Genomic DNA, 26,507 nt, shown 5'->3' on the forward strand with positions numbered 1-26,507 from the left:
GATGAGGCAGAGCTCTTAAGAGTTAGCAGTGCTGTTTGGAAGTGAGCTGGGTTAGCAGATGTTGTCTCTTTATCTTCAGAAGATCTCTTTATATGCATGAGTATGGGAAGAAATAGCCATACAAGTTCATCTAGAACAACTAAACCGATGGTAATTTAAAAAAAAAAGAAACAAAAAGAACAAAACACCCATGAAATCTCTAGATATTCCCTAGAGGACCTGTCTGTGGAAATACCTTTGTGGAGAAGGTAAGTGGGATTTGCACAGGAGAATAAGAGACAGCTGTTAGTCAGTTCTTGGCTTCACACTGTTCCTTTTAATAAAAAAGAGAGATGGAAATGAATTACATGCAAATATCTGCAGGCAGTCTAGTCAATATTCTGCAGCTCAGGTTCTGCCAAAAGGCTTCAGGATAGAGCAGAAGTTGGAAAGAGAAGCTGCATTCTCTAAAAATGTGAGCTTTTCATTTTTACTCAATTTTCCCAGTCAGGTTAGGTTTGTTAAAGCTCATGGAAGCTAATACTCAAATATTGTTTAATAAATCCTAGGGCTTATCTGCACTGGGGATTGATATGAATTGACCAAAGCAGCAGTGTCAGTAAACTAACCCAATACAGTCAGTTCCCATTAATGGTTTTTCAGGCAAAGTGACCTTCCTTCAGCATTTTGAGCTCTGAGCTTTTCCAGTAATATCACCACAGAATGGCTGTGTTAGACCTTGCAGAGCGCTGAGCTCCAGCTGGCATTACCTTACTTCCCTTAGATAGCCTCTAAACAGGGAGTCACCATGCTTTCACTTACACATATCTACTTCTTAACTTAGCCCAGCTGTTCCATAGCTTTCTATTTAAGTCGGAATCTCACATGCTTTACACTCAGTGTTTCTTTCATGACACATGGTATGTATTACGTACTCTTTGGAAATGAAAGATGGGAGAAATCTCACAATCTCTTTCAAAAAGCATTTCCAGAGACTAAGGCACTTAGGTAAGCATTCCCCAAAAGATTTCCTAGAAGGAGTATTCCGTGGAAGCATGAAGAAATCTGGCTGACTACAAAATCTGGCAAGAAACAGAAAAGATCCTTTTTTCATATGGACAATTTCAGAATCTGTCACTCACATCCCAGAAATGCCATGCCCTTGGGCACAGTCTTTGCTATGGCCATAGCTCAGCCCATCCCTGCTCACACCTGGAATCATGGAGGCTGTGGATTTTATTCCTAAGGAATATAATTGATCCATTTCTAGACATCTATCACAGAAAAGAGAAGATGAGATTAACACTGCTGACAAGGACATCTCCTTGTCCCCCTCCTTCTACTGTTCCTTCCCTCTCATCTACAACCTCTCAGTATAAAATGGCCTGCATGCTGGACAGGTATACACTCCTTTGGGTAAGGAACTGGCTAGAGGGCCGTGCCCAATGGGTGGTGGTTAATGGAGTGAAGTCCAGCTGGCGACCTGTTTCAAGTTGTGTCCCCCAGGGGTCGGTACTGGGGCCCATCTTGTTTAATATTTTTACTGATGCCCTAGACAAGGGGATTGAGTGTACCCTCAGTAAGTTTGCAGATGACACCAAGTTGGGAGTTGGTGTGGATCTGCCTGAAGGTAGGGAGGCCCTGCAGAGGGATTTAGATAATCTGGATCGCTTGGCTGAGGTGAATGGGATGAGGTTCAACAAAGCCAAGTGCCGGGTCCTGCACTTTGGCCACAACAACCCCATGCAGCGTTATAGGCTTGGGGATGAGTGGCTGGATGACTGTGAAGAGGAAAGGGACCTGGGGGTGTTGGTTGATGCTCGGCTGAACATGAGCCAACGTGTGCCCAGGTGGCCAAAAGGGCCAACAGTATCCTGGCCTGCATTAGAAATAGTGTGGGCAGCAGGAGCAGGGAGGTAATCGTCCCCCCTGTACTCAGCACTGGTGAGGCCGCACCTCGAGTGCTGTGTTCAGTTTTGGACCCCTCACTACAGGAAAGACATTGAGGCCCTGGAGCTTGTCCAGAGAAGGGCAACGAAACTGGTGAGGGGTCTGGAGCACAAGTCCTATGAGGAGCAGCTGAGGGAGCTGGGGTTGTTCAGTCTGGAGAAGAGGAGGCTCAGAGGAGACCTCATTGCACTCTACAACTTCCTGAAGGGAGGTTGTGGTGAAGAGGGGTTTGGCCTCTTCTCCCAGGCAACAAACAGGACCCAGGGAAATGGCCACAAGTTGTACCAGAGGAGGTTTAGGTTGGACATGAGGAAAAACTTTTTCTCTCAGATGGTGGTCAGGCACTGCAATGGCTGCACAGGGAGGTGGTGGAGTCGCCGTCCCTGGCACTGTTAAAGAGGCGTCTGGATGAGCAGCTGCTAGACCTGGTCTAGTAGCTTGTGGTAGCAGTGGTAATGTGAAGACGGTTGGACTAGATGATCTTATAGGTCATTTCCAACCTTGTGATTCTATGATTCTATGAATTTGTTCTTATATAAACCAGTAATCCCCACTGAAGCACTAACAACATTATCTGAAAGAAGCATTTCATTAACATGCAGTGATTTATAGCCCAAGAACAGGCATGTGATTCAAGCGTAGCAACGTGCATCTTAGATGATTTCTTTTTCATTGTTTGCCTTCAAGCAGTCATGCTGGGACTATTTACTAAACCACTGTATTGCCTCATAGTACTGTGCTCTGGGACACACATCCTAGAGAAGCTGAAACATTCCCAAGTCTGTTTGGACACATACCAGAATCTTTCCTGTAAAGGATGTAGATTGGTATAAAGTATTTATTTCCCAACTCAGTGTTCAATACTGATTTGTACTTCTGTAAGAGAAAGATATTTGACAGCTGAAGTTGCTGGACATTCATTTTCAGGTATATATCTCTCTCTTGCCTTGCTAGTTAAAGGGACTGAAAAAAGCAATAATATTTGTAATGCCCAAAACGTATGCCTCTTGAAACAAAATCTGGAACCTCCTCTATGGCCCCAAGGCTCTATATACTACATCAGAGAATGATGCTGTATTTAAATGAGATCTTTAAGCCATGTTGCACTACCAGAACCACTGAAATAAGCCCCACTCAGCCTACTGACTCTGTTCCATGCCACCCCCTCCTGGGATATCACACTGCTTTTTGGACACAAAATAAACTGGATGAAATGCAGCTAAAACCCAACTTCTATCAGCATTTTTAAGCTGGCTGATTTCCCACTCTAAATAGTTACTTGGTCACATAAACACTCAGGACACGGGAAAATGAATGGCAAGAGTAGATGGGGCAGCTTCTTCTGAGACACGACCATTCATGGGTCCTTGTTGTCTCTTTGACACCAGCATTGAAGAGCAGTAGGATGTGAGACCTCAGCAGTGAGATTAGAACTATCAGCAAACTGCAGAAAGATCACGTACAGCTACCAAGAATACAATATGTATAAGATTTAGATCTGCTCCTCTCCAAGCCCTGGCACTGGACTAAGGACAGATAGAAGGCATCTTTGTTTGACCAGGGTCTGTAGGTTGTTTGCAGGTTGTCACCTTCCCCTTAAGGGAGGCTGGCTGCTGGAAGAACTGCAAGGCATTGAAACACATCTATTCAGATGGGTCTGAATGCAGAAGGGTCAAACCCACTACTCTGCTGTTGACAGTATCTGACCACAGGATACTGGCTGTTCTGGAGCATGGGGTCTCTGTTTTCTATTTTTGAATGTGAAAACACTGGGGGGGGGGGGGGGGGGGGGAAGAAAAAAAACACTGATCAACAGAAATCATATCTCTGAACTCCACTTACTGGAATTTGAGCTCACCTTGAGCACCGTGTGCAGTTCTGGGCACCACACTATCAAAAGGATATGAAGTTATTAGAGAGCTCCCAAAGGAGGGCTGCAAAGATGGGGAAGGTCTGTGGACAAGGAGTGTGAGGAGTGGTTGAGATCCCTTGGTTTGTTTGTCCCAGAGAAAAGGAGCTGAGGGGAGCACTAAGCCATTCTAGCTTGTTTTGAAAAGAAGCACCAAACACACTGGATAGGTGTGGAACATGGTTCCATCAAAATAGTAAAGATACATCAAAACACCACTGGAACACCTCAGTGGCTGAATCTGGCTTCTTAACATCAAGCTAAAGCATTCCAAAACTGCCAGCACTGAGATGCCACTAGACCTGTCTAGAGAACAGGGTTGTTCTGCAGCCAGGTTCAAGGGTCAGGCACTGAGCAAGGTTTTTTTTGGTTCTTAGTTATGAACTAAGCACCAAAATTCTATTTACTTTCTTCTTCCGATCTATTCTGACTTAAAAAGAATCAGAATACTCTCCCTCTGAAGATAAGGCCATCAGATTCTTATCATACTGAGGCATGGTCAACTTGTTTAGGTACAAATAAAAAACAGGCTTATGGCTGTAAACATCTTCCAGCTTAATCTGGGGATTTCCTGCTATAGTTGAGCTTTCATACTGTGCTGCTAGAAGGATTGTGGTTCTTTTTTGAAGTTTCCAGTTCAGATTTGTAGGCTTATCAAGACCTTTTCAACTTCCAAAAGAACAAGTTTGGTATCAATGCAGTCTGCTCACAGAAATCCCAAGAGTTTTAAAGCTTCTTGTACTCTATGCTTGTTGTACTCCTTGATATTCCCTTTTAGTTAGATTCTTCGGAGTTATGAAATCAATGCTTTTCCTATTACATTGATTCATACGTGGTTAACACTGAATTCATGGAAAATCAGTTAATAAATAAAGTCAACTCCAGAATTAAGGGACTTGCTCCAGTTCACTATCTTCAATAACTCTCCTTCCCAAAACAAGCACAAACACATTGTTCAGTTCAAATCCCAAAGCAGGCCATGTAAACAGATTGGCTTTGCTGCATTCCCTGGAGTTTAAGAGAAAGGAGGCTCTTTCAGATCCATGGTGACTTCCCATCATGATCATGGTTATTGGAGAACAGCCTTCCACCCTGACATTTAATTCTGAAATCTGATGTACTTAGATCATAACATAATCACCTCCTCCTCCTCCCTGGCTACTCCAGCTAAACCTCTCCCTTTTACTCATCTCATTAGTAACCAACATTGTGTTTACAAAGCAATAGTAAACAGTTATCCATTGTCAAGGCAGAAAAATAATTATTAAAAAAATAATAATACTGGGTGATAGTTTCATCCACTGATCTTAAAAAAACAGATAAGAACATTTGAAACTGTCGTAATAATTTCCCTGCGGGTAGAACTCCTACTGAATTTGGTGGCACAAGGTGACCGCTGTTCAAGCAGAGTGCAATTCAGTGCCAACTGAACGGCCAATAAAAGCAAAATATCTGCAGGCTTCCTCAAGTGTGTGCATGGAGGCCAACCAATTTCTCAATCTGCTATACAGATATTCCTGCTTCTCCCTGGAAGTATAATTCCACATCTGCTAAGTGACAGTGTCGTATTCTAATTCATTATCCATCGATTTGGCGTAAATTGAAATACTGAAAACTAATTAACTTCAGCAGTCAGTGCCATGCAAACTATTTTGGCCAATGAGGGTAACATTGAAAAAGTTAGTCAGCTCAGCCTTAAAGGAAGCTTGACACGCTTCTTCCCGCATTTTTTTGGCCTAGAACATAGACATTCCCAAAATTTTGTTCATGACTGCAGCTCATCTGCTATGTGTATCTAGATGGATATTAACCATCTTGAACTCCATCGGTGTCTGACTGCCTGGCTACAGTACTGGACACAGTCTGCTCCTGAATCCAAGAGCTGCTGATGAAAGACAATTGTGCTACTATTTTTTTTTACTTCTCTATGTTTAAGCACACACGCTTTGCACCTACCATCTGACAGCTCCTACTATGGGTTCAGTCTGTTCCATCAATAATCTGCTGAATGAAGCGAGTCCGTACACCTCTCTCAGGATCCGTATGAGATTCTTTCTTTTACATGCTACGTGAAGAAGGATCACTCAAGAAATAAAGTGTTCTATGCTCCCTGTAAAGGAAGAGACAGTACTTTCTCTACTTCAAACTTATAATCGTGGAAATCTACCCCATTTTTTTTACCTTAAAAAGCTGCTCCATAGAGAATGAGTGCCCATTGGCTAAGACAGCGAACATCTGCAAAGATAATTCACATCAGACCACATTTTCTGGCTTCTCTAAGCTGATTTCCATGTGTTCTGAAGCTCTCCTCCTCTACCTCTGTGCTGTGCAAGTACGGTTAGAATCACAGAATTGTTAAGGTTGAAAAAGACCTCTAGGATCCCCAATCCCAACCCATCCCACCATGCCGACTGCCCACATCCCTCAGTGCCACCTCCCCACAGCTCTGGGACACCCCCAGGGATGGTGAGCCCCCATTCCATGGGCAGCTGTGCCACTGCCTGACTGCTCTTTGGAGAAGGAATGGTTCCTCGTACCCAACCTGCAGTTGCAGGTCTGGAATCTGACCTAGTCATAGGTGGGGCTTTTTTGAGAGATGGAATTGGAGGATAATCATCAGACTACACTTTTAATCTGAGTCACCAAACATACATTATAGCCAGAGAAAGGACTTGAAATAAAAATCAGAGGCCTTAAACACTAAATCACAGTCAGGGAGTTGCAAGGGTTGGAAGGGACCTGTAGAGATCATCGAGACCAACACCCGTGTAGTTGGCTTGGTTATAGACTATCCATCTTTGTTGCCTCATTCCAAATGTATCAGCCACTGAGCACTTTTATGCTCATGGGAGATTTATATAGTGAAGGGTTCAGAAAGCAACTGTGCTCTTCTGATTGATGAGAGAGGGCAGCCACCCCCCACCATCCTCTAGCCCCAAGATGGCGGGCTGTCCTCAAGATGGTGGGCTGTCCCTAAGCAAGCAGGCTGCCCCCAAGATGGCGGGCTGTCCCTAAGTAAGCAGCCTGCCCCCAAGATGGCGGGCTGCCCCCAAGATGGTGGGCTGCCCCCAAGATGGTGGGCTGTCCCCAAGTAGGCAGGCTGCCCCCAACATGGCAGGCTGCCCCCAGGTAAGCAGGCTGCCCCCAAGATGGCGAGCTGCCTCTGCCCCAAGGACCACCTCTCAGTTTTCAGAGATCCGTGTTTTCCAGAAGTCGTTTTTTATAACGCAGCACTTCCAATCAGCAACTGGAAATATTTGTCACCCAAGCGTTGATGCCTTTTGCCACTGCCCAGTCACCTGTTCTTTATAACACAAAGCTGTTTCCAGATAAAGTGGTTTAGAATAAACAAATTCAGCAGAACAAGCCTGAGGACACAAAGGAAAAGCCACAGGCCGAGCTAGGAGCTCCCAGCCAAGAGATGGGTGAAGACGGGCGCTGGCAGCCCGCACAGCTCCGTGCCCCGCTCCCTCCGTCTTCCGCCCCGCAGCGCCCCGCAGCTGTCCGCCTCCTGCGCCGCGCCGCTGGAGGAGGAGGAGGACGAAGGAACCACCTTCCTTCACGTGATTTCGAGGAAGAGGAGCGGTGACACAACGGCCCGCAGCAGCTGGGGAACCTCCGGCTCCTCCTCCAGCGGGAGGGAAAGCGAAAGCAGAAGTCGGGAGGGAAGGGGGCAGGGAGAGGCGTTCGGCTGGAGCTCCGCAGGTACCGCTGCGTGGGGCCGGGGGGCTCAGCTTGGAACGGACCCCCAGCGCCACCCCTGCCCTGGGCTGGCTGCCCCCAGCGCCCACCCCTGGCCTCGGGCACCTCCAGGGCTGCGGTTAGAGCTGCTACACACGTAGCAGAAAGGCCACTGCCCGTGTTTCATGGCCGAGATGTTCAGTTGTGCGATACTTCACGTCTCTGCCTTTCGTGTGTAGTAGGGAAGGAGGCTTCAAGTACCCTATATTTATCACTGTTGCGTCTAATTCCTTTCTTTTTTTAAGTTGAATCATCATACGGTATTCCATTCTGAACTGTTTGCCACAAATAGAGCTGAAAGACATAACTTTGTAATTTTTTTTTTTCCCCTCAGGTTCCAATGGATTTATCAAGCCCACTGCATTCCTTGGAAGATAATGGTTTTGTAAGTATTTCTTGATGTTCTGTATTTGGTAACAGTTTCTCTGAGTGAAGATTTGGGCTCGGACTGCTGGGACAGTGCTTCTGAAACCCCTGTCCCACCTCCTTCTCAGTACTTGGGACATTCCTCATCCACCTCCTTTACTCACCCCTTCACTTCCAGGTGACGTTGCCCAGTGTGACGCCTCTGCACCTTGCACTGCAGCAGGGCCTGGCCCTGTGATTTCTCTCCTGACTGCCTTCTGTCTCCATAGGAAAGTCCCATCCCAAAGCATTACCAGTTCTGTTAGAATTTCCTCGTCCTGCTTCATCTGCTGTTTGCTTCCGTGGAGGTTTCTTAAGGGGTTTCCTTTCTCCTGGTGCTTCCCTTGACCCAGTTCTTGCAGCGTGAGAGGCAGTTTGGATGAAACTTTCCTTTGGATTTCTTGTGTTTTGTTTTTTGTTTTGCTTTCAGGTTGAAAATTGCTGCCTTAGAGCATTTTCCATACCAAATGGGCATCCTTTCTTATCAGCTTCCAGCTGCAGCACGTGCATCATTCTGCTATCCTGTGCTCATTCCCACGAGTGAAGGAATATTTTCTGGTTTTCAGTTATACGCAGATGGGGATTTCCCTGTTGCTTAACAGGACAAAGTAGCTGAAAAAAAAATATTTAATACATTATTGTTTTTAGGAAAAACCCAGAATTATCAAGAGAATTAACTAGATAATCTAACAGGCCTTTTCCAAGCCTGAGTTCCATGGTTCACATTCAAGTTTTATGTAATCTTAAGTAAAAGGGAGGGATTGCTTCAGTAGGTCTCTTTGGATTTTTTTTTTTTTTTCCTTGCAGAATATTGCAGTCATAGAAACAAAACAGAACAGAGATTTTCTCTCTTCTTGGGCTTTATCCAGTTGCTGTTTCCCTGTGCTTGTGAACTTCTGCCCTGACATATAAAGGAATCTGAAATTCCTTTATTGCCTTTCTCTTGCCTGATGTTACCGTTCCTTATCTAACTGAGCTTGGAAACCTCCCATTTTGTAGTTTTTTTCTCTTCAGGCTTTATGCTCCCTCTTAGAGGAGCTGCTGATTTTGTAGGCTTTGGGTTTGAGGTGCTCAGTTCTCAGCAGAACACAGAGACCACTTGCTTTTATAGTTTATTAATAAACTAGCCTGTGAATGCTTCCAGTTGGATAGTTAGAAAATAATGAGCACTGACCAGTTTCCATTTTCTTAGATTTTGGTACTGTCTAGCCATGAAAGTGGTTCATTGATTTGGACTAAGTTTTTGAATTAAAAAACAGTGGTATATGCTATCCCCTGGCATGCAGATACTAGGAACATTTAATTATGAAATACTTTGATTATTCTCTAATTGGAAAATAAAACTCAGTGTGCCTTTTCTCTGCAGCATGTGATAAACCCTGACCCTTCTGACACATCAAAAGATGAGATGGAAAGTCTTAAACAAGAACTGGAGAAATGGAAGGCAAGTTCTGTAAAGTGTGTGGAATCATGGAAATTAGATGAAAGACACTTGGAAGAGCATTAGTCCATCCTTCTACATCTAAATCCACTCTCCCCCCATCATAACAGATGTTTGTCTAACATGCTCACTCTCCTTTAATGCTATAGGCCTATGTTAATCTCAGTGGTGTCTACACTTGCATGTCTAAGAGAAATATTTATCCAAAGCATTAAAACTAAGTACATGTAAAGAGTTTACCTAAGGTTTTGTTTGTTCTTGTGGAGATAGAAAATCTAAAAGTCTTTTTACCATCCAGGAAAGACTTGAACAAGCTGAGAAAACAAAAGCTGACCTTCAACTTAGCAAATTAATTGCTGACAAAGAATATGTGAAAATACAGCATGAGCTGACAGAACTAAAGGATGCTCAAGAGGAACTTAATAAAGAAAGTGCCATGTCTGAGGCCATCTATGAGGTATGGAGAAGGCTTACTCGTGGCTGTCAGTATTTCTGGAATTGTGAGGGAAGTATTGGTTAGAAAAGATAAGAGTACAATTTCCATTCTAGTTGAAATAGCTTTACCAGTTTGCAAACTGTAGGACTAATATTTTAAACACAGGTTTTCAGTGGCAGAAGAAGAACTGGTGCAATAAAATAAGTCTTACAGTAATGAGAAACTGAGACTGATCTTATGTGGAAAATGAAGACAAAAGCCAGTCTTCCAAGATTCTCCTTTAACTGATATATTTCAGCTTTGTGTGATGAAGATAGAATTGAATGGGATTGAATGGGTTGCTTCCATTGCTTCATTAAATCTCAGCATCTCCTAGACAAGGTTACAGCACCCAAGCGATTGGCATTTCTTCAGTGACACTAAGTTGGGCAAGGGCCAGAAATGGTCTGAAGATGGCTCTTCTTTCTGGAACAAATTGGCTCATTACCTCAAAGTGCTGTGTAGTCGTTAGTACAGCAACAGTATTTTCCACAGGCTGTAAAGGAGCTGGTTTCAGTGTCATTTTATTTAGCCCAAGAGCCACTGATGAACAAGTTATGCTTCCATATTGCAAGCTATTAAAATATAGTTAATAGGTTAAGCATTAAAAAATAAAATGAACAGGACTTGTCTTTATTTTACCAGGAAATATTTACTTGCAGGGAGATTAAAAACCAGAGGATAACATAGCTATGAAATTCAGCTGGTTCACCCTTGCATAGAGAGTTCTGTTACAGCTTTGCTCAAACACATGTTGTTTCTGCTTCCAATACTCCTTACGATCATTCTGGGCCTTTCACACTAATTAGTTTGGGCTCATGGAGAAATCCTTCTTCCTTCAACTGCTTCATTTTTAAAATCTCTTTTAAGAAACTGTTGTTTCAAATCATATTTTTTCTCATCAGTGGTGATCAATGTACTGTGGCACAGCTATTTCTGTGTTTTATTTATGTGAAGTATCTCATATGTGCAAATAACTTTACCTGTGTGCAGATGATGGTTTAAGAAGTTGCTTTTGCCTCTCCAGTCCTAGATGTTTGGACTTTATAGACAGAAGATGTCATTTTAATCATCAGGCTTCTGTTTCACATCATCTTCAGCTGATGGGTGCTGGTATAAATGTCTCAGGTGCTTCATGACATTAAGGGAAATCTCTTCCAGTTGCATGTGAATGGAACTCACTACATCTGCAATGTTTTCATTTCTCAATATTTTGTTGCCTGTCTGAGAAATGCTGGATTTAGTTAGATGGGCCTTAGTGTGCCCTTACCTGCTAAAATGTCTTCACCTGGTTAATTTTTCAGAACTGGGAATAAGAGCTACTGAGATCACGTGGTACAAAAGATGAAATGTTTGTGTTGATGTAGGTTCTGAGATCGGAACTGGTGATTTATTGTACACGGTATATGCTTGGAAACATGAATGCTCTGTTTGAAAAACCTTACTGTAATTTGCTTTGATCAAAACTGCTCCTTGGTGAGTGGATTTGCCTTGCAGATAGTTATGGAAAAATGCCTCATGCATGGCTTTCGTTTAGAAAATTACAAAGCTGAAACACTTTCTAATGTCTACAGATTTTGCTGAAACATACTTTTATCTTCTATGTGTTTAATGTTGCATTTAATACTTTTTGGACTGTAGACAGAACTTTGTGTGCTAAACCAAGAGAATGCTGAGCTGAAGAGAGAGATTGAGAAGCTCAAAGAAGAGCTTGCAGAATGTTGTTCAGCACTTTCACAGGATGGTAAGGTAATGCTTGCAATATTTTACAATTATTATTTTAGAAGGACACATTTTTGGTCAAGTCTAGTCTGTTGAGGTCAGCTGTTTAGAATCATAGCATGGCCTGGGTTGAAAAGGACCACAATGCTCATCTAGTTTCAACTCCCCTGCTATGTGCAGGTCGCCAGCCAGCAAACCAGGCTGCCCAGAGGCACATCCAGCCTGGTTTAGCATTTAAGCCTCAAATGATGTCAGTATAAAGTTACAGCTTGATGTTCTATTTTCTTACTTTACTTGGCAAGGTAATGTGAAGACTAAGGATGTGGAAACAAATAGTGTGTGTGAGATACTGAAGACGTGAGAAGAATGAGAAAAAGTGGAAAATAATTAAGTGGAAGACACTGGAGTAAAAAATGCATATAGTATTGCATTTTTCAAGAGCTTGCATTTAATATTTCTTGGGTGAGAGGATGGCAGAAAGAATGTGTCCTTCGGCAGTAGTGAGAACAGAAAGAAAACAAGCTCCTAGATAAGATGCTAGTTTTGAAGATAGGTGGCAGAAATGCTTTTATTGCTCTGGCTGTTTTGTCTTGGGGGCAAACAGTATTTTCCTTTTATTTTGAAACAGTTAGAAAAGGGGAAAGAGAGACATCTGAAACTCCCTGGTATCTATTAAAGTAGGTTTTCCTAACCAATGTTTTCATGAATACTTTAACCTATCCTCATTATAAAATACTTCTGTTTTACTACAGCGGTGATACGCAAGGCAATTTATTAACAGATTCACCATTGCTGTAGAACAAAAATGCAAGTAAGTAAAACTCACGATAGCGTGATGACTCTGATACTTGCATTTTGCAGATTTTACTTAGCAGAAGTATTCTAATTCTACAGATCAGAACACCTATAGACTTCACCTGCATTTTTCCCCTGTAGGGTCGAGCTCACGTACAAAGTTAATCAAAGGAGAGAATTGAGAAAAACTAAAATAATGGACAAAAATCCCAGGAATCTGCAGCAAGTCAACATAGTTAGCAGAGTTTACCTCTTTTACCAGCTAAGACTTCAGTCTGCATGACTCTTAACCTTTAGACATACATATATATATATATATGTGTTACTTCTAGGCAAGGCTATACTATTTATTTTTCTGTTATGAAATAAATTACATAAAGTTTGTTCTCTTGATTCTAAAATATTAGATTAAAAAAAAGGTGGCAGAAATGAAGGTGGAGTTCACTCACATGGAAGACACAGAGGGTGACTTTCCAGATACGAATACCCGCTGTGTTTTTTCTGTAACAACAAGAATCCCATTTAAACTGAACCAAAACCAAGCACTGCTTACTTTGGAAGATGAAGAAGGTATGATGCATATTTTAAGTATAAAATTAATGTCTCTGATGTATTTCATTACCATAATGGCTGACTCCATTATGCATGTATACTGTAGATACAAAGGTAGCGTCCGATCCATTATTTCAGCTAAAATCTAACAGTCTTAGCAAGCATCCTCTACAGCTGGTAGTGATGTGTTTTTACCTGTGGATTTTTGAACAAAAATACCAAAAGTCTAGTATTAATATTTCATACAGTAAGAGCACCTTTTGACAGCATCTTTTATTCTAAAGATAGTATGGTGTTTTAGCTGTTGCCTATTGCTAGTGAGATTGAACAGAAGCAGATATGCTTGAAGCTGTGGGCAGTGGGATATGTTTGCTTGTCAGTTTTTTCTCCTTTAACAATGTAAAAGCAGATTTTGCTTAAGAGACTGACAGATTGTCAAGTTACAGTGATTAAACAAGGTTTTTCTTACCTGTAACTTTGTGGTTTTTTCTTAGTTGCCCAGAGACTGACAAAAATGGGTAAGCATACTGTGAACCTGGATGGAACTACAGCAGATGTGAAAGTAGTGCCTTTTACAGTTGGAATGGGAGTCAAATTTGAGGTAATCAACTGAAATACAAAATTATAAAGATACACACTTGCAGTACTTAAAAAGGTTTGGTTTTGTGTGTGTTCTCAATCACAAAATACACAAATTATTTCTTTAGCTCCACGTCACGATTTCTGGAAAGAAGATCAATGTTTCAGAAATCCCTGAGCTACCAATTCCTGATGAGTGGATGAGAGACAAATTAGAGCTGAATTTCTACAAATCTGAACATGGAGGAGGAGAAGTAGAAAATATAAAATATGACAAGAGGTCCAGGACAGCTGTTATTACGTTCACTAGACCTGGAGGTATTGTATGTAATGTTTTGTTAGCTGGATATACAAGCCATGTTGTCCGTTCCCTTATGTTCTGAGTTAACTTAACCAGGGAATGCAGCTAATTCTTCCCCAAGGAGAATTAAATAGATCAGGAAAAGATGTAGGTTCACCCACACATCTGTGAATATAGCAGTATTCATCACATTCCTTTTTGATCAAACATGACTTGATATGCAGCTTGCCCGCTTTGTTTCTTTCTTAACTTTGTCAGAAATCCTTTTTTTCTTTGGATTGCTAGGCACTTATCATGTGAAAATTAGAAAAACATGTTTGATTTTTAGCTCTTGTTCCATAACAGTGAAGTGAGAGAAGCATTCAGATTGCCCAACTGTAAGTATTCTGGTTTAAGTGCGTGAAATTCTACAGAGATGAGTGGAGCCACATCTACTTAGAACAGCTGCTTTGGATTTATTTCAGAAGCTTTTGTGGGTATTTACTGATTTTGTTTTTTGGAAATGCCAAATAAAGGTTTGTTTGTTTTTTTTTTTTTCTAATTGCACATGAAGTGAACGCACTATCATATGTTTATTTCTAAATCCAAGTAAGAAAGGTTAGTCTGCTCTTTGATATGTGTACAGAATGCATTTTAGGTTATACTACTGTGCTTTTTCTCATTCTCCCTTGCAGTAACGGCCAGCATTGCGAGATGTGCTAGATACCCTTTCTATGTAAATGGAAGGTGCCATAGGCTTTCTGTGTCCCCAAACACTGAGGGACACTTGGAAAAGCTTCAGGTAAAAACTCTAGTTTAGGATACTCCATAAGCAGATCAGATCCACAGGAAGCACAAGAAACGGGCAGAACTTTTAGTTCTGAGAACTGCCTAAGTTTTCTTTACTAAGTTTCACAAACTGAATACCAGTGTGACTCTGCAACATGCTGGTAATCTTATATTTTGTACTGTGAAAAAAAAACTTATTTAAAAATGGCGTGCATAATCTTACAGGTTATATCATTACATACCATAACATCTGTGCCAGGTGGGAGGCAGACACAGAACAGTTTGTGAAGCAGGTTAACAGTAGCACCACAATATGCTTCCATGGCACAAAGCAGTGTCCTCTTCAGCCCTAATGAGAGGCCGTGTTGATAATCTCAGCAGAGCGCCTTGTTGTTCTGTGGAACAGTTGCTGATTCATTTTTACACGCGGTCATTTGACCCAAATAATAACTTGTTTTCCTGTGGTGCTTGTCTGCTTGCTCATGATATTCTCACTGAAACTGTCTTTGACTTTGTATGAGTAGATTGTAATCAAGTCAGTGCTGTGTGTATAATCAGGCCTTTATAATTAAAGCATTGATTAGAGTGTGTGCATTTATGATACAGCATTCTTGGCAGGTGCAGTGTGTGATGGGGTTCCAAACTCCTTTTATCTTCAGTTGTAGATCGTAGTGCATTATCCAAAATCATAAAATGTAATCAAAGATCCCAATGGATGTTTATTTCCAGTATCTCAGGTCCTTTAGGTGTACCTGCAACAGCTGCTGTGTAATACAAGTTTGTTTTTCTTTCCTCTACAGCTCTTTTCTGGTATTTCTACGAAGACCATTCTACTGAAAGGAATTAAAGAGACTGAAGATGATGAGGAAAGTGTGCAGGATATGATTGAAATTCATTTCCAGAAGCCTAGTAATGGTGGTGGGGAAACAGAGAGTATCAAATATGTGTCAAAAGGAGCTGTGTGGGTTTGTTTTGAAGAGGATGCTTAGACTGCCATATAGAAAATTGTATATCTCTCTCAGAAGTTCTGAGCTTTTGCTTCATCAGAGGGATAAGTTACACCAGTGGTTCTCGTGTAATTGTGCCTTAACGTTTAGAAATTGAAAAAGAGGAACTACCTTTCTGATTTGTTTTATGGCATGAGCTTTGAACAGAAATTCATTAAAACTTAATGCTTAGTGTTCCGGGTGTTCCTGATGAAAGTCACGGAGAAAGCCTTCATCTGCACACGTAATTTAATCTAAGACTGCTTCTTGCAAATTCACAGATTTTGTATCTTGTCCATTTTATGTAGATGTATCCCACTTTACCCTATTCCATCTTCAGTTTTTGTTACAGAAGCCATTCATAACCCAGTGTAAAGCATCTTCACAAATCCACAGTTCTGGGGGTTTTATTGGTGTGTGCCAACATAACTCAAATACTTGAAACCAACTATTATGTAATTGCATAAGATACATTATTGAATTGGTGATAAAGCTACAACAGTAGTGACATGTATTTATATCCCACATACACATGCTGGTTGTGAAAGGAGAGTGCACAAATATCACTTATCAGATTTACTTTTGAACTTGCAACCCGTGAGAAAAGACACATCACTAATACTGCTTTTAGCTGTCAAGGTGCTGGCCTTAGTACTTCCTCTACATCTAATCCAAATGGTTCTGAGCTTCTGATGAGTGAATAGTTTGATATATTGTTTTTAATGCACCATTTTTTTTTCTACACTGGCATTTTTGTTTCTTTGTTTTTCCAATGTAACATCTTACAGCTGTGAAATCAGGTGATTGTTTAAAGCAAGTTGCTTTGGAGATGAGCTGGAGAAACAACGCGATGGTGCACACAAGGCCAGAGGTATTTATTTAGTGGCACGTCCCTGGCCAGGCTGCCAGCTCTGGGAGGTGATGCATTAGGGGGGGCATTTCGAAAAAGGCACAGAGGGTTCAGGGGAAGATATATTTTTTTTGCATGTAAACTTCCCCTTTTGTTTCCAGTTCTGACTCTGAAAGAGCTTTGGAATAAAGCAGAAGTGCAAAAGCTGGGGATTTCTCCTCCAAGAGCGGGTATTTTTTCTGCTGTGACCCAATATTTGGCCTTCCAATATTGGAAGGGAGCGGATAAACGGGGGGGAACGGCTGTGAGGGTGGATGGTGATAGGACAAGGGGGAATGGTTTTAAACTGAGACAGGGGAGGTTTAGGTTGGATGTGAGGAGGAAGTTTTTCATCCAGAGGGTGGTGAGGCACTGGAACAGGTTGCCCAAGGAGGCTGTGGATGCCCCATCCCTGCAGGCATCCAAGGCCAGGCTGGATGTGGCTCTGGGCAGCCTGGGCTGCTGGTTGGCGACCTGCACACAGCAGGGGGTTGGGACTGGATGAGCGTTGTGCTCCTTTGCCACCCAGGCCGTTCTGTGGCTCTGTGACACCTCAGGTGCGGGCTGGGCGCGATCCGCGGGGCTGCAGCTCCGCTCGGCGTTCGGTGCGTGTAACGGCACGGAGCACCGCTCGGCTGCGGGAGCGTGGAACGGCAGCGAGCGGCGGATCGTGAGGGTCTTTGCCTTCCCTGAAAGCGTCGGTCGGATAGCAAAGGAAAGAGGGGGAAAAGCTGGGTTCAGCTTGCCAGCCGCCTCAACCCCGCCGAGCAGCGCAGCCTCGGCGGAAAGTGTTATGGTTTGCCGTGGTGTCCCGGAGCGGAGGAGCGAGAAGGCTCTCAAAATCGAGATTGATTTTAACAGAGCTCCCGAGGTTCGCGCGGCGTTCCGCTCCTCCCGGCGCTGAGTTCAGCGTTTCCAACTTACAGCCACGCCGAACCCAAGCCGAGCCCGCCCTCCGCTCCCGGCGTCCCCCGGCAGGCTCCGTGCCCGGCCCTGCCCTCACCTTTCGCTTTCGTTTCCCTCCGGCTCGGCACCGCAGCCGAGACGCGAGCGGTGCTCCAGAAACTGCCCGCCCTCCCGGCCTCCCTCAGGGCAGCCACGCCACGGCAAGTGCGGGGCGCGGGGGGCGCAACATGGCGGCGGGAGCGCGCTGTGCTACAGCCGCGGGTGGGCGGGAGCGCTGCGCTGCGCCGCCGAGGGCCTGTGGAGCCTCAGGCGAGCTGCGCTGCGTGGATCCGGGCAGGACGTGCGCGTCCTGAGGGCTCCGTGAGTGCCCGGTGATCACCCAGCGCAGAGCCAGGAGAGCTTTTGTCAGTGGAGATGTAAGCCCAGAGAGGAGCACGAAGGGTGTAAGCTAAGGAGAGAAGCCTGAGGAACGCAGGCTGGAGGACGGTCGTTGCGTGGTCGCTCCAGAGCTAGCGGCAGCTCGTTGCCACAAACACTTCCCATGCAAACAGATCACAGAACGGCTCGGGTTGGAAGGGACCCAAGGGTCATCGAGTCCCAGCCCTCTGCCACAGGCAGGGTTGCCAGCTGTTGGAAAACAAACGTGCTGAATTGTTTCCTTCCATCCTTTCCTTCATTCCAAGCCAAAAAACCGTTGCAAAATCTCCTCAGAGTCCCATCGTTTATGGTGTATTTTCACTGAAATAATACTGTTTATTTTTTTGTGTAGCAGGAATGGAAAGAAAAGATGCTTTCCCTAACAAGACGTAGATGTGGCAGGGGGGTTGGAGATTCATGATGCTTGAGGTCCCTTCCAGCCCTGGTAATTCTGTGATTCTGTGGATGCAAATCCTATTTAGGATGGGTTTCATGTTTGCAGCAATGGGAGGTCTGGCTCTGATGAAAATCATGTGTGTAGTTATTTTATGCACCGCAGGTCTCAGATGGCTGGGATTATGTTCTTCCAATTTAACAAGGTTGTCCTCTGAGTAAATGGAGAGAGCTGAGTCACAGCATAACCTTTCGTCCCAGCTCTTGTGAATTTAACAAGTAAGGACTGTCTGAAGCTGACCTTGACACTCTGAAAAGAGAGTCCTTGTTGAACAGTACATGCAATTAACATTTTCCATTTCCTTCAAATCTTGCATATTAGAGCAAACAATCGTAGCAGCGTAACACTGGGCCTTTCATTTGGGAAGCTGCTAAATTTAGTTCTAATTTTTACTGCTTTAACAAAAGAGGGTGAGTAAGTGACACTTTTTTTTACTGCACGGTAATGTGAAGGTGCCTAAGGGAATCTGGCATTCATTGAAATCGGGATCTGATAAAGCAATCTTAGTTATCTATGAAAGGAACGGGTTGCCTGAACAAAAAGGAGCCAGTTCAGCAGCCGTGGTGGCTATGGGTAACCTCTGTGCAGGTCACTGTTCTGACAGCATGCCATTTCTCTCTGCACAGGACATGGGACAGGCTGCTAAATCAGCAAGGACCATTGTCATCTCTGGTGTTCCAGATGGTGTTCTGAACGATGATGTCATGAGTGACATTCTGGTGATTCATTTCCAAAAGGCAAAGAATAACGGTGGAGATGTGGAAGAAGTGAAGTATCCAACAAGGGAAAAAGGAGTTGCATATATAACTTTTGAAGATCAAGAAGGTATTCATACTAATATACCATAGGAAACGTTCTCCCAGAAATTAGCCTTAGAACGTTTACTCTAAAACAAATGATTATAATATATTGTATTAGGATTTGATGTGCCTGGGAGACCAACACCTCTCTTTTAGTCAGTCAGAGTTGCAGGATTTTATTTCTGTTCAGTGAAGTAATGACTCTGAAGAGACTTTCACAAACTTTTGTTTGTTTCTAGAAACAAACTTAAACACTGCACAACGTGATTTTTCTAGTCAGGCCTTTGGGAACAAATCTCTGACAATTATTGTTCTGAGGAGACAGGCTTCTGTCTCTCTGAACCATTTTGACTAATGCAAATATATTAGGCAAGAGAATTGGATCACATGTGTGCATGTGGAAGTTTTAGGGAAAGCATCAAGAGGAAAACACCCGCACAGTGATGTACTGTCAGACTGGCAATAAGACATTATCCTACTGCCAAACAAGTGAATCTGGTGTTCTCTTTAGTTGTAGAGAGTGTTCTACAGAAGAATGAGCATCGACTAGAAGACAGGAGGCTGCCCAGATACTATCCTCTGAAAGTAACCCCTTACTGTGAAAATGTAAGTTCATCCTTAGTTTATCTAGTTGTGCTTCCTCAGCTATGTTAACCATTACCTAACTTCTCTAATTCACAATTCTAGGTCTTCAGCTCTGTCACAGCTGTCCTTGATATGTCTGTTTTCAAAGATAAATTTGTTTTGGAGGACCTAATACAAGAACTTAAAAAGAAGAGCACAGCTTTGAGCTTTGGTTCTTTGCAATCCAACGGGCATATTTCTGTTCAAGGGTCATTTCCAACAATCAAGTGGCTAAGAGACTTTCTTTTAGTAAAAGCAAAATCCCTCTCAGAGGATAAAAATGAAGCAAGTAAGTCCCATCAGAGACCAAAGAAGAGGCTGAGCAAACACAGACTCACCGGAGAGGTGAATAACTTTGTTCATGATGCTGAAGGGGAAAAGCAAGTGGTTGTTATTGACACAGATATATACCACTATATGAAGTGCTTCTTTGCCAAGGAACTCCTCGCAAATACCGATGTTGTGATTTCTGACATCACTAATGGTGATATAACTACACTGCATCTTCAGAAAGGCAGAAACAGGCCTGATACTGGACAAGTATTAAGAGTCAAGGAGAAAATTGAGAATCAGTCTATAAAACTTCATAACAGTTTACGTAAAGAAAGGATCGACTTTGGGAAGTGCACCAGAGATAAGAAGAAATACAGATTGGTGTGTGAAAGTGTAAAATCCCACTACCCTGATGTTTTGGTTATTCCTTATGATACTCATATTGATGTGATAGGAAGTTCTTCTGCAGTTTTTAAATTTACACAAGAAGTGAACAAAAAGATTCAGAGCCTGTTTCAAAACAGGTAGAAAGATAGCATTCATGTTTGTTGTGCACTGCGCTTCTAATGAGCTGTTCTGGTGCAACCTTTGTATCACTTCAGGTCTGCCTCATTTCTCCTACACACAGACTGGGAATGCTGCACACGAGGATGAAAAAGCCCATTCCTCCCCAGATACCAAATAAAGTTAAAGTTCAGACCAGGAAACAAATGATCTTTGTATTTCTGGTGAGCTTCAAGATGGAAGAAATGAAGCTTCTTCCGTTCAGACAGAGACACATTCTTCCTTTCATTTGCTGCATCCTGGCAAAATGCACTCTGTCTTGCTGTCATGGAGCTTATGGTGTGAAAAGAAGAATTTTTGAAGATTTTTCATTAGTATAAGAAATGGTAACTGTAAAGCTGGGTGAACCAACCTGGTATGAAATCCTGTACAGAAGTTCATGTGTTTCTTTGTGCAAGGAGATGACCACTGAAGATAGGACTGGTGGCTTGCTGCTGCTGCTCTTATTTGCAGAAGAAAGCTCTTTGCACAAAGGTAGAACTTTAGTACTTGAGACGATGGAATGCTTGATAGATCTGTAGGCTTGTCATGTCCTGAAAAAGGCCTTACAAGCTGGCACCAGGAGTTCCTGAGAGGAGAAACTGAGTTTGTCTTTATAGGAGCAATAGCAGGTTTTTTTTCCAGTAGTAACAGCAGTTTCAGCATCCCTGGACAGCATGTTATTTAGACATGAAAGTATATCCATAATTTTGATATAAAAATCTTGGCACATTTAAACTGTGAAATCATATTCTGTTTATACAGTTCTTAGGCCCAACGTGGGAATAGTGTAGTTTTTCTGATCTAAATCATCTAGTGATGTAGATACACCAGATAGGAGCAGTCCTTTTTTTCTGTGCAAAACTGATTAGTTAATGCAATAACTAGTTGTTGTAACTGAGAACAGGAACACTTTTATCCTATTAATGCTTTCCAGTTGTGTTTTCCAGACTGTGTCAGAGGTTCAGACTGCAGGGATTTCTGCCATCTCCTGGAAGGACAGGACAGCCTGATGAAGACTTAGTCAGTGTTATTTACTTTCTAAATTGAATGCCTTAGAATACTGAATATCTCTTTTGTTAGCAGCTGTACACATTTTCAGTTTTTGATAGGTCCAGGTATGCATATAGTTTTAAAAAACATCCTTAAGTCTACTGTTTAGACTTACCTGCTTGTGTCTGCCTTGCCCTTTGCTTTCATTTCTAGAGTTAAGTGCCTGGAGTTAAAACTGAGTGCTCACTACAGAATTCCATCTGATTCACGAGTTAAAATGGAGTGCTCACTGTAAGATTTCAGCCTCATTCACTGAAATTGGGGATCAAAGCAGTCCATAGGAACGTGACAGCTTAGAGTGTGTGTTTTAAAGTTAAACCTTTTCCACAGAGATCCATTATTACTCCAAATATGCATCTTTTGTGATCTTTTTAGAAAGCCAAGTTGAAAGTGTGTTTTGTGATTTCAGAATGTTCAGAAATAAGACTTACAGACCATTAGTTCTTTTACAAGAAAGTCTTATGAAATTGAATTTATGATCCTATTAAAGAAATGAGTTTCAAAATGCTTTGTGTTCTTTAAGCAACTCCTAGACTTATAGTTGGAAGCTCATCATGCTTAAGGCATTTTCTTGTCGTGACTGATTACCCACTGCAGTTATGCCAATGAAAGATAAAAGTCGTTAAACTAGTACCAGTGCTGTGTTTTAAAATACACTGTCAAAGTGGGAGGATGATGAGCTGAAGTGATGTGCTGAACTGGGAGGGAGGAGTGCTTAAAGGCTTATATCTACACCAGGTTCCTCTGTAGCAATAGTACATGCAGAGGCTGGAGGGGGGCAGGGCATTGTGCCCAGAACCAGGTCTGGTAGGGCTCCTTCTGCTCCCCACTGACCAACCTTGGCCTTTTTCAGTGCTCCCCACAGAGCTTAAACAAGGATGGGAAATTTTTTAATCTCATGAAGGAGAAAATTCTCCATGAAGGTCAGACCTTTAATGAAATGAGTTCTCTTTTCTAATGTCTGCGTTGATCTTCCGTTCTCCTTTCTGCAGAGTCTCAGTGTTTGAGGTTTTTTTTTTGGTTCCTAGAGTTTCCTGTGCACTTGCAGAAATGCTTAGGGCTCATAAACCAGTACCACTGATGTCAGTCAGAATACCAGTGGGTCAGGAACGGGCTGAACTACATCCATTGAGTCAACTTTGACAGCAGCACTGGTAGGGCTACTGCTCACTTCTTGTTGTCTGGGTTTTAGGTCAAAACCTCAAAGTCCTTTAAAGACTGCAGTTGAATAAAACTTTTATTGCTGTTTTACAGCAGTTGTCACAGCTCCTCTTCAGATTCACTGGTCCATCATCCATCAGGTGCCCTGTCACCAGCACTGCCTCTTCCTGGGGTCTTCCATCTGCAGCCTCTGGTCCCATACCTGGATGTCATTTCTTTAAATTGGGATGTGAGTCCATTGTGGACCAGCACATACCATCTATTGTTATGCTCCTGGATCTCTGGGGCTGCTATTTCAGGTGGGTTTTGCAGCAGTACTGCCTTGGAATACCTCACTTTTCTCATCTCTATGAGAACCACCATCTCATGATGGTTCCTTGTGGCCCAGCAGGGTCAGTGCTGGTAGCCAGGGGGCTGTGGTACGTGCTGTGACTGCCTGAGCTGCTCTTTTAGATGTAACTCCACAGAGCAACCTTCTTTTTCAGCAGGTAAAAACACGCACTGTGGTCCACCAGGATAGACCCATGTTTGCTGTAAGATATAAACAGCATTTCAGCAGAATAACCTCGAAAGTGAAACATGTATTCCTTAATTCCATCATGGTGCAGTTGCTGTGAAAAACAATAGATGTTCAGCAAAAAAAAAAGAAAGTCTGACTTTATCCTTAGTGTGGACACATAAACAAATACAGCAGAGCAGATCGGTGTTAGGTCTGGTAAGAGGCTTGCCAGCTATTATTCTCACAGTCACTTTTTATGGCAAGCAAAGCACTGTTATAACTTGAGCTCCACTCAAAAAAGGCATTTAATATTTGTGTATATTGCAAAATATCTGGGAAAGCATATTAGATGCAATTCTTAGATCTAAACCATCAGTGCTGACTCAGTATTCTCAGCACCAGATTTGCACTTTTAATTTGAAAAGAGAATTCACTCCTGGGACCTCAACCAAATATTTGTCCTTATTGCTGTGCCGACGCTTGCTGCCCTTTCCCAGCTGGGGATATGTAACAGTTCATGGAGTAAAAAAATACAACGCCTAATTTTGTCTGAAGGCACAGTTCCCACTGACATTAAGACAAAGCCTTAATGATAAAATAAAATAAAATAAAATAAAATAAAATAATCAGCCACAACAACCAGCAGAATCAGTTCCTGGCAGGGCAGCACCGCACTGTGGTCAGTGGGTAACCACCCTTTTTCTGTTGTCTGGAAACCTGAGCGTTAGGGAGAGGATTTGACATCCCTTAGCAGGAAAATATTATACAATTTGGTGGAAAAGCAATCTCACTGCTGGCCTGAGGGGATGGGGGAGGCAGACGGAGGAGGAATGATTTACTGGAGTGCTTTTGCCATCACTGATGCAAAGCTCTGGTGTGGCTGAGGGAGGACAAAGCCTCTGTTACTCCCCACTGTACCTGCACATCTAATAATGCAGTGTAGAAGGTGCCTGCAAAGCACGTGGGAAGGAGGTTGGTTGATACATTGGAAGATCTTTCTTGCAGGTATAATTGTTGTCATCCAGTCTGCCTCAGCAAAAAAAAAAAGAAACCAACAGCTACTACAAAAGACCTGTCATGTCTCTTGAAAGGCTGCAATGCCAGAAAGATGTTTTTTTTAAGGAAGAAGTGCTGCTTTAAGGAGACATCTTATTAAATACATATATATAGGTACGAAAATTCAACGACTGATTCTTCAAGACAACCATCAGCCTCGTCCATCTCCATCTGGCCACTCCGGAGACCCAGAAGCATGACGCTTGTGATGAAAGCATGCCATGGCCTCAGCCAGGGGTGAGCTGGGGTGGTTGGTGAGTCAGCGTGGGGTGGATGGGGATGCACTCCCACCGGGACAGGAGGAGATGAGCTCGGCACTCTGTGCATCCGGAGGTGCTGAGGCTCTCACTTGGCTCCGATCCGGCCCTCAGGAAGCTCCCACAAGCAAACACACACGTTCCTGTTTTGTTGAACATCTTGTGCAAGAGAGGAAAGCAGCTGTCGAGCAGGGCCAAGATAGCACTGAAAAAATTCCTTCTCTGTTGCTCAACATCTCCGTGGTGACTTCGTCCATCGCATTCGGAGAGGCTGATGGGTGTTTACAGGATATGTGGCTTCTCTCCAAGCTATCACTGCTGACTTCTTGGCTACACGCAGGAAAACATCTATGAGTGTGGTCCAATGTCATTCAAAATATCTCATTCTTTGGTGTTTTTGGTTTTTCCCCTTCAATCTGCCACAGATGCTGACAAAAGGACCTTTTCTATCCCTCTCTTTAGTCAACACTGCACAACAACCTGGAGCCCCGTCTGGTTGTACTTACTTTTTCCCTTGCAAAACGTCCGCTGGAAAACAAGTCTCTTTCTGCTTTGCCTTGCACAGCTTTCCTTCGTCTCCTGACACCCATTAATGACCTTCAGAAAAACATCTCAGAGTAACTGAGTGAAGAAGGAGTACTGCTTCTAATAGCAGCAGCTGCTGCTGGATTTAAGCCATTTTTCAGGTGGATTTCCCCTCCCATCACTGCTACTGCCTGTTTAATGGCCATAGTACAGAGCAGGACCAGCCAGGCTGAGTGCTTTACCCAAATAAAACGTGGTATGAGATACTGGAAAAACAAAGTTCTGCTCTCTTTGTGCAGCTCAGGGATGGAGAAACCATCTCAGTTTTGCTGTAGAAATACGACGTGAGGGTGTGGTGTGAGAAGTAGTCTGACAAGTCCTTTCCATAGGTGGTGATGCAGCATATCTGGAGGGGATGGGGTCAGCAAGGATGGACAAATGGGCAACAAAAGATGCCATGGAAAGGGGCAAAACCCAATGCAGCCCTGTACCCACATGGCCCTGTGGGTGCTGGGGCTGGCAGTGCAGCCAGTGAGCAGCACTGGTGCACGTCCACACTCTCAACTTGCACTTCAGACATGCTTGAAAAAAGCAGCCTTTCATTTTGCTGTGGGTACCAGCAAATCTCTCCCAGCGTTACAGTAAAGCAACCTCTCTCTTTGGCATTGCACGCAGCCATGCCCTGCGTGCTGGGACTCTGCAGAAATCCATCTCTTTTAGCACCGTCTGGAGCTTCTCTTTATGAGCAGATTGCTCTTGCACGGATACAGCCAGTTCTTAACAACTGGAAAACTGTAATGCACACAGTAAACACCACCGAGAGCTCTTTTTCCCCCTCTAAGTTACACGAACACTTCCCCCACGAGCTGGGGGATTTGGCATTTCTCTCGGGCCTACTTTACATTTTCCAAACTTTCTGAATAACGCGTCGAGAGACTTAAGCATCTGCACTGCCAAACGAAATGAGAGAAGAAACGGTTCTGCGGGCTCATTAATGCCTGGCACTGACAGGCCTGGAGGGGCTGTGGGTGTATTTACATAGGGCAGAAACAGGCCTGCGGGGACGAGCTCTGCTATTTACATAGGGAAGAGGGCTTCCTTTGGGGGGGCTCATTTAGATGCAAGCGGCACAGGAGCTGACAGCAGCCTTCATTCCATACAGCTCTATCTGTGCTTCCAGGAAGAGGCCTGAAAATATGGTGCTTCGTGCTGCGTTTGGAGCTGTTGTGTTCAGGCAGGTGGGCAATGCCTCTGCTTGCAGAGCATCCATGGCCTTCCTTACTGTGCATGGTGTCCAGGTGAGCGGCACTGATGGCAAATTTCAGATTTGCCCTGGATTCTGGCTGCTCTCTGTTAGCTCTGGTACCTGTCTTGCAGCTTTGGTGCTTCTCGTGGTCTTGCTCATGATGCGCATCCAGCATCATTGATGCTAGTGTGCAAAATAGCC

General features: G+C 43.3%; 2 protein-coding genes and 1 long non-coding RNA gene across 8 annotated transcripts; 2 read left to right on the forward strand and 1 right to left on the reverse strand.

The window, feature by feature from the left end:
• Nucleotides 1-240: 240 nt before the first annotated feature.
• On the reverse strand, nt 241-7,543 carry LOC149917168 (uncharacterized). The gene is made up of 3 exons (XR_016468094.1): nt 6,020-7,543; nt 5,795-5,948; nt 241-313 (listed from the first exon to the last, which is right to left on the reverse strand). It is a non-coding gene; the product is annotated as an uncharacterized LOC149917168 (long non-coding RNA).
• A 1,969-nt stretch (nt 7,544-9,512) lies between these two features.
• On the forward strand, nt 9,513-16,659 carry NMI (N-myc and STAT interactor). Of its 3 annotated transcripts, XM_090143468.1 has the most exons (7): nt 9,516-9,882; nt 11,542-11,649; nt 12,825-12,987; nt 13,464-13,570; nt 13,677-13,866; nt 14,524-14,630; nt 15,418-16,659. In XM_090143468.1, the coding sequence occupies exons 1-7, from the start codon at nt 9,862-9,864 to the stop codon at nt 15,604-15,606; spliced, it is 885 nt and encodes a 294-aa protein (XP_089999594.1). In that variant the 5' UTR covers nt 9,516-9,861; the 3' UTR covers nt 15,607-16,659. The 3 variants fall into 3 exon arrangements, with proteins under 3 accessions (XP_089999596.1, XP_089999594.1, XP_089999595.1); XM_090143470.1 differs by lacking the exon at nt 14,524-14,630 and having other exon boundaries at nt 9,513-9,882; nt 15,418-15,606; XM_090143469.1 differs by lacking the exon at nt 9,516-9,882 and having other exon boundaries at nt 11,557-11,644.
• Nucleotides 16,660-16,942: 283 nt separating this feature from the next.
• On the forward strand, nt 16,943-23,848 carry RBM43 (RNA binding motif protein 43). 4 transcript variants are annotated; one of them, XM_031590794.2, is made up of 4 exons: nt 16,943-17,168; nt 18,896-19,094; nt 19,581-19,675; nt 19,757-23,848. In XM_031590794.2, the coding sequence occupies exons 2-4, from the start codon at nt 18,899-18,901 to the stop codon at nt 20,492-20,494; spliced, it is 1,029 nt and encodes a 342-aa protein (XP_031446654.2). In that variant the 5' UTR covers nt 16,943-17,168; nt 18,896-18,898; the 3' UTR covers nt 20,495-23,848. The 4 variants fall into 4 exon arrangements, with proteins under 4 accessions (XP_031446654.2, XP_031446653.2, XP_089999593.1 ...); XM_031590793.2 differs by having other exon boundaries at nt 16,944-17,598; XM_090143467.1 differs by lacking the exon at nt 16,943-17,168 and adding an exon at nt 17,676-17,814.
• Nucleotides 23,849-26,507: the final 2,659 nt, after the last annotated feature.

This window comes from Phasianus colchicus, chromosome 7 (genome assembly GCF_987193195.1).
Source record: "Phasianus colchicus chromosome 7, bPhaCol1.hap1.1, whole genome shotgun sequence".
In the NCBI taxonomy this organism is placed as follows: Eukaryota; Metazoa; Chordata; class Aves; order Galliformes; family Phasianidae; genus Phasianus; species Phasianus colchicus.

What these genes read in the sequence shown, in the direction of transcription:
- RBM43 (XM_031590794.2), top strand. Translation starts at nt 18,899, where the DNA reads ATGGGACAGGCTGCTAAATCAGCAAGGACCATTGTCATCTCTGGTGTT. An exon ending in AACTTTTGAAGATCAAGAAG is followed by an intron (nt 19,095 to 19,580) that starts GTATTCATACTA and finishes TGTTCTCTTTAG; the next exon opens with TTGTAGAGAGTGTTCTACAG. An exon ending in TAACCCCTTACTGTGAAAAT is followed by an intron (nt 19,676 to 19,756) that starts GTAAGTTCATCC and finishes TCACAATTCTAG; the next exon opens with GTCTTCAGCTCTGTCACAGC.
- NMI (XM_090143468.1), top strand. Translation starts at nt 9,862, where the DNA reads ATGTCTGAGGCCATCTATGAG. An exon ending in TGTCTGAGGCCATCTATGAG is followed by an intron (nt 9,883 to 11,541) that starts GTATGGAGAAGG and finishes TTTGGACTGTAG; the next exon opens with ACAGAACTTTGTGTGCTAAA. An exon ending in GAATGGGAGTCAAATTTGAG is followed by an intron (nt 13,571 to 13,676) that starts GTAATCAACTGA and finishes TTATTTCTTTAG; the next exon opens with CTCCACGTCACGATTTCTGG.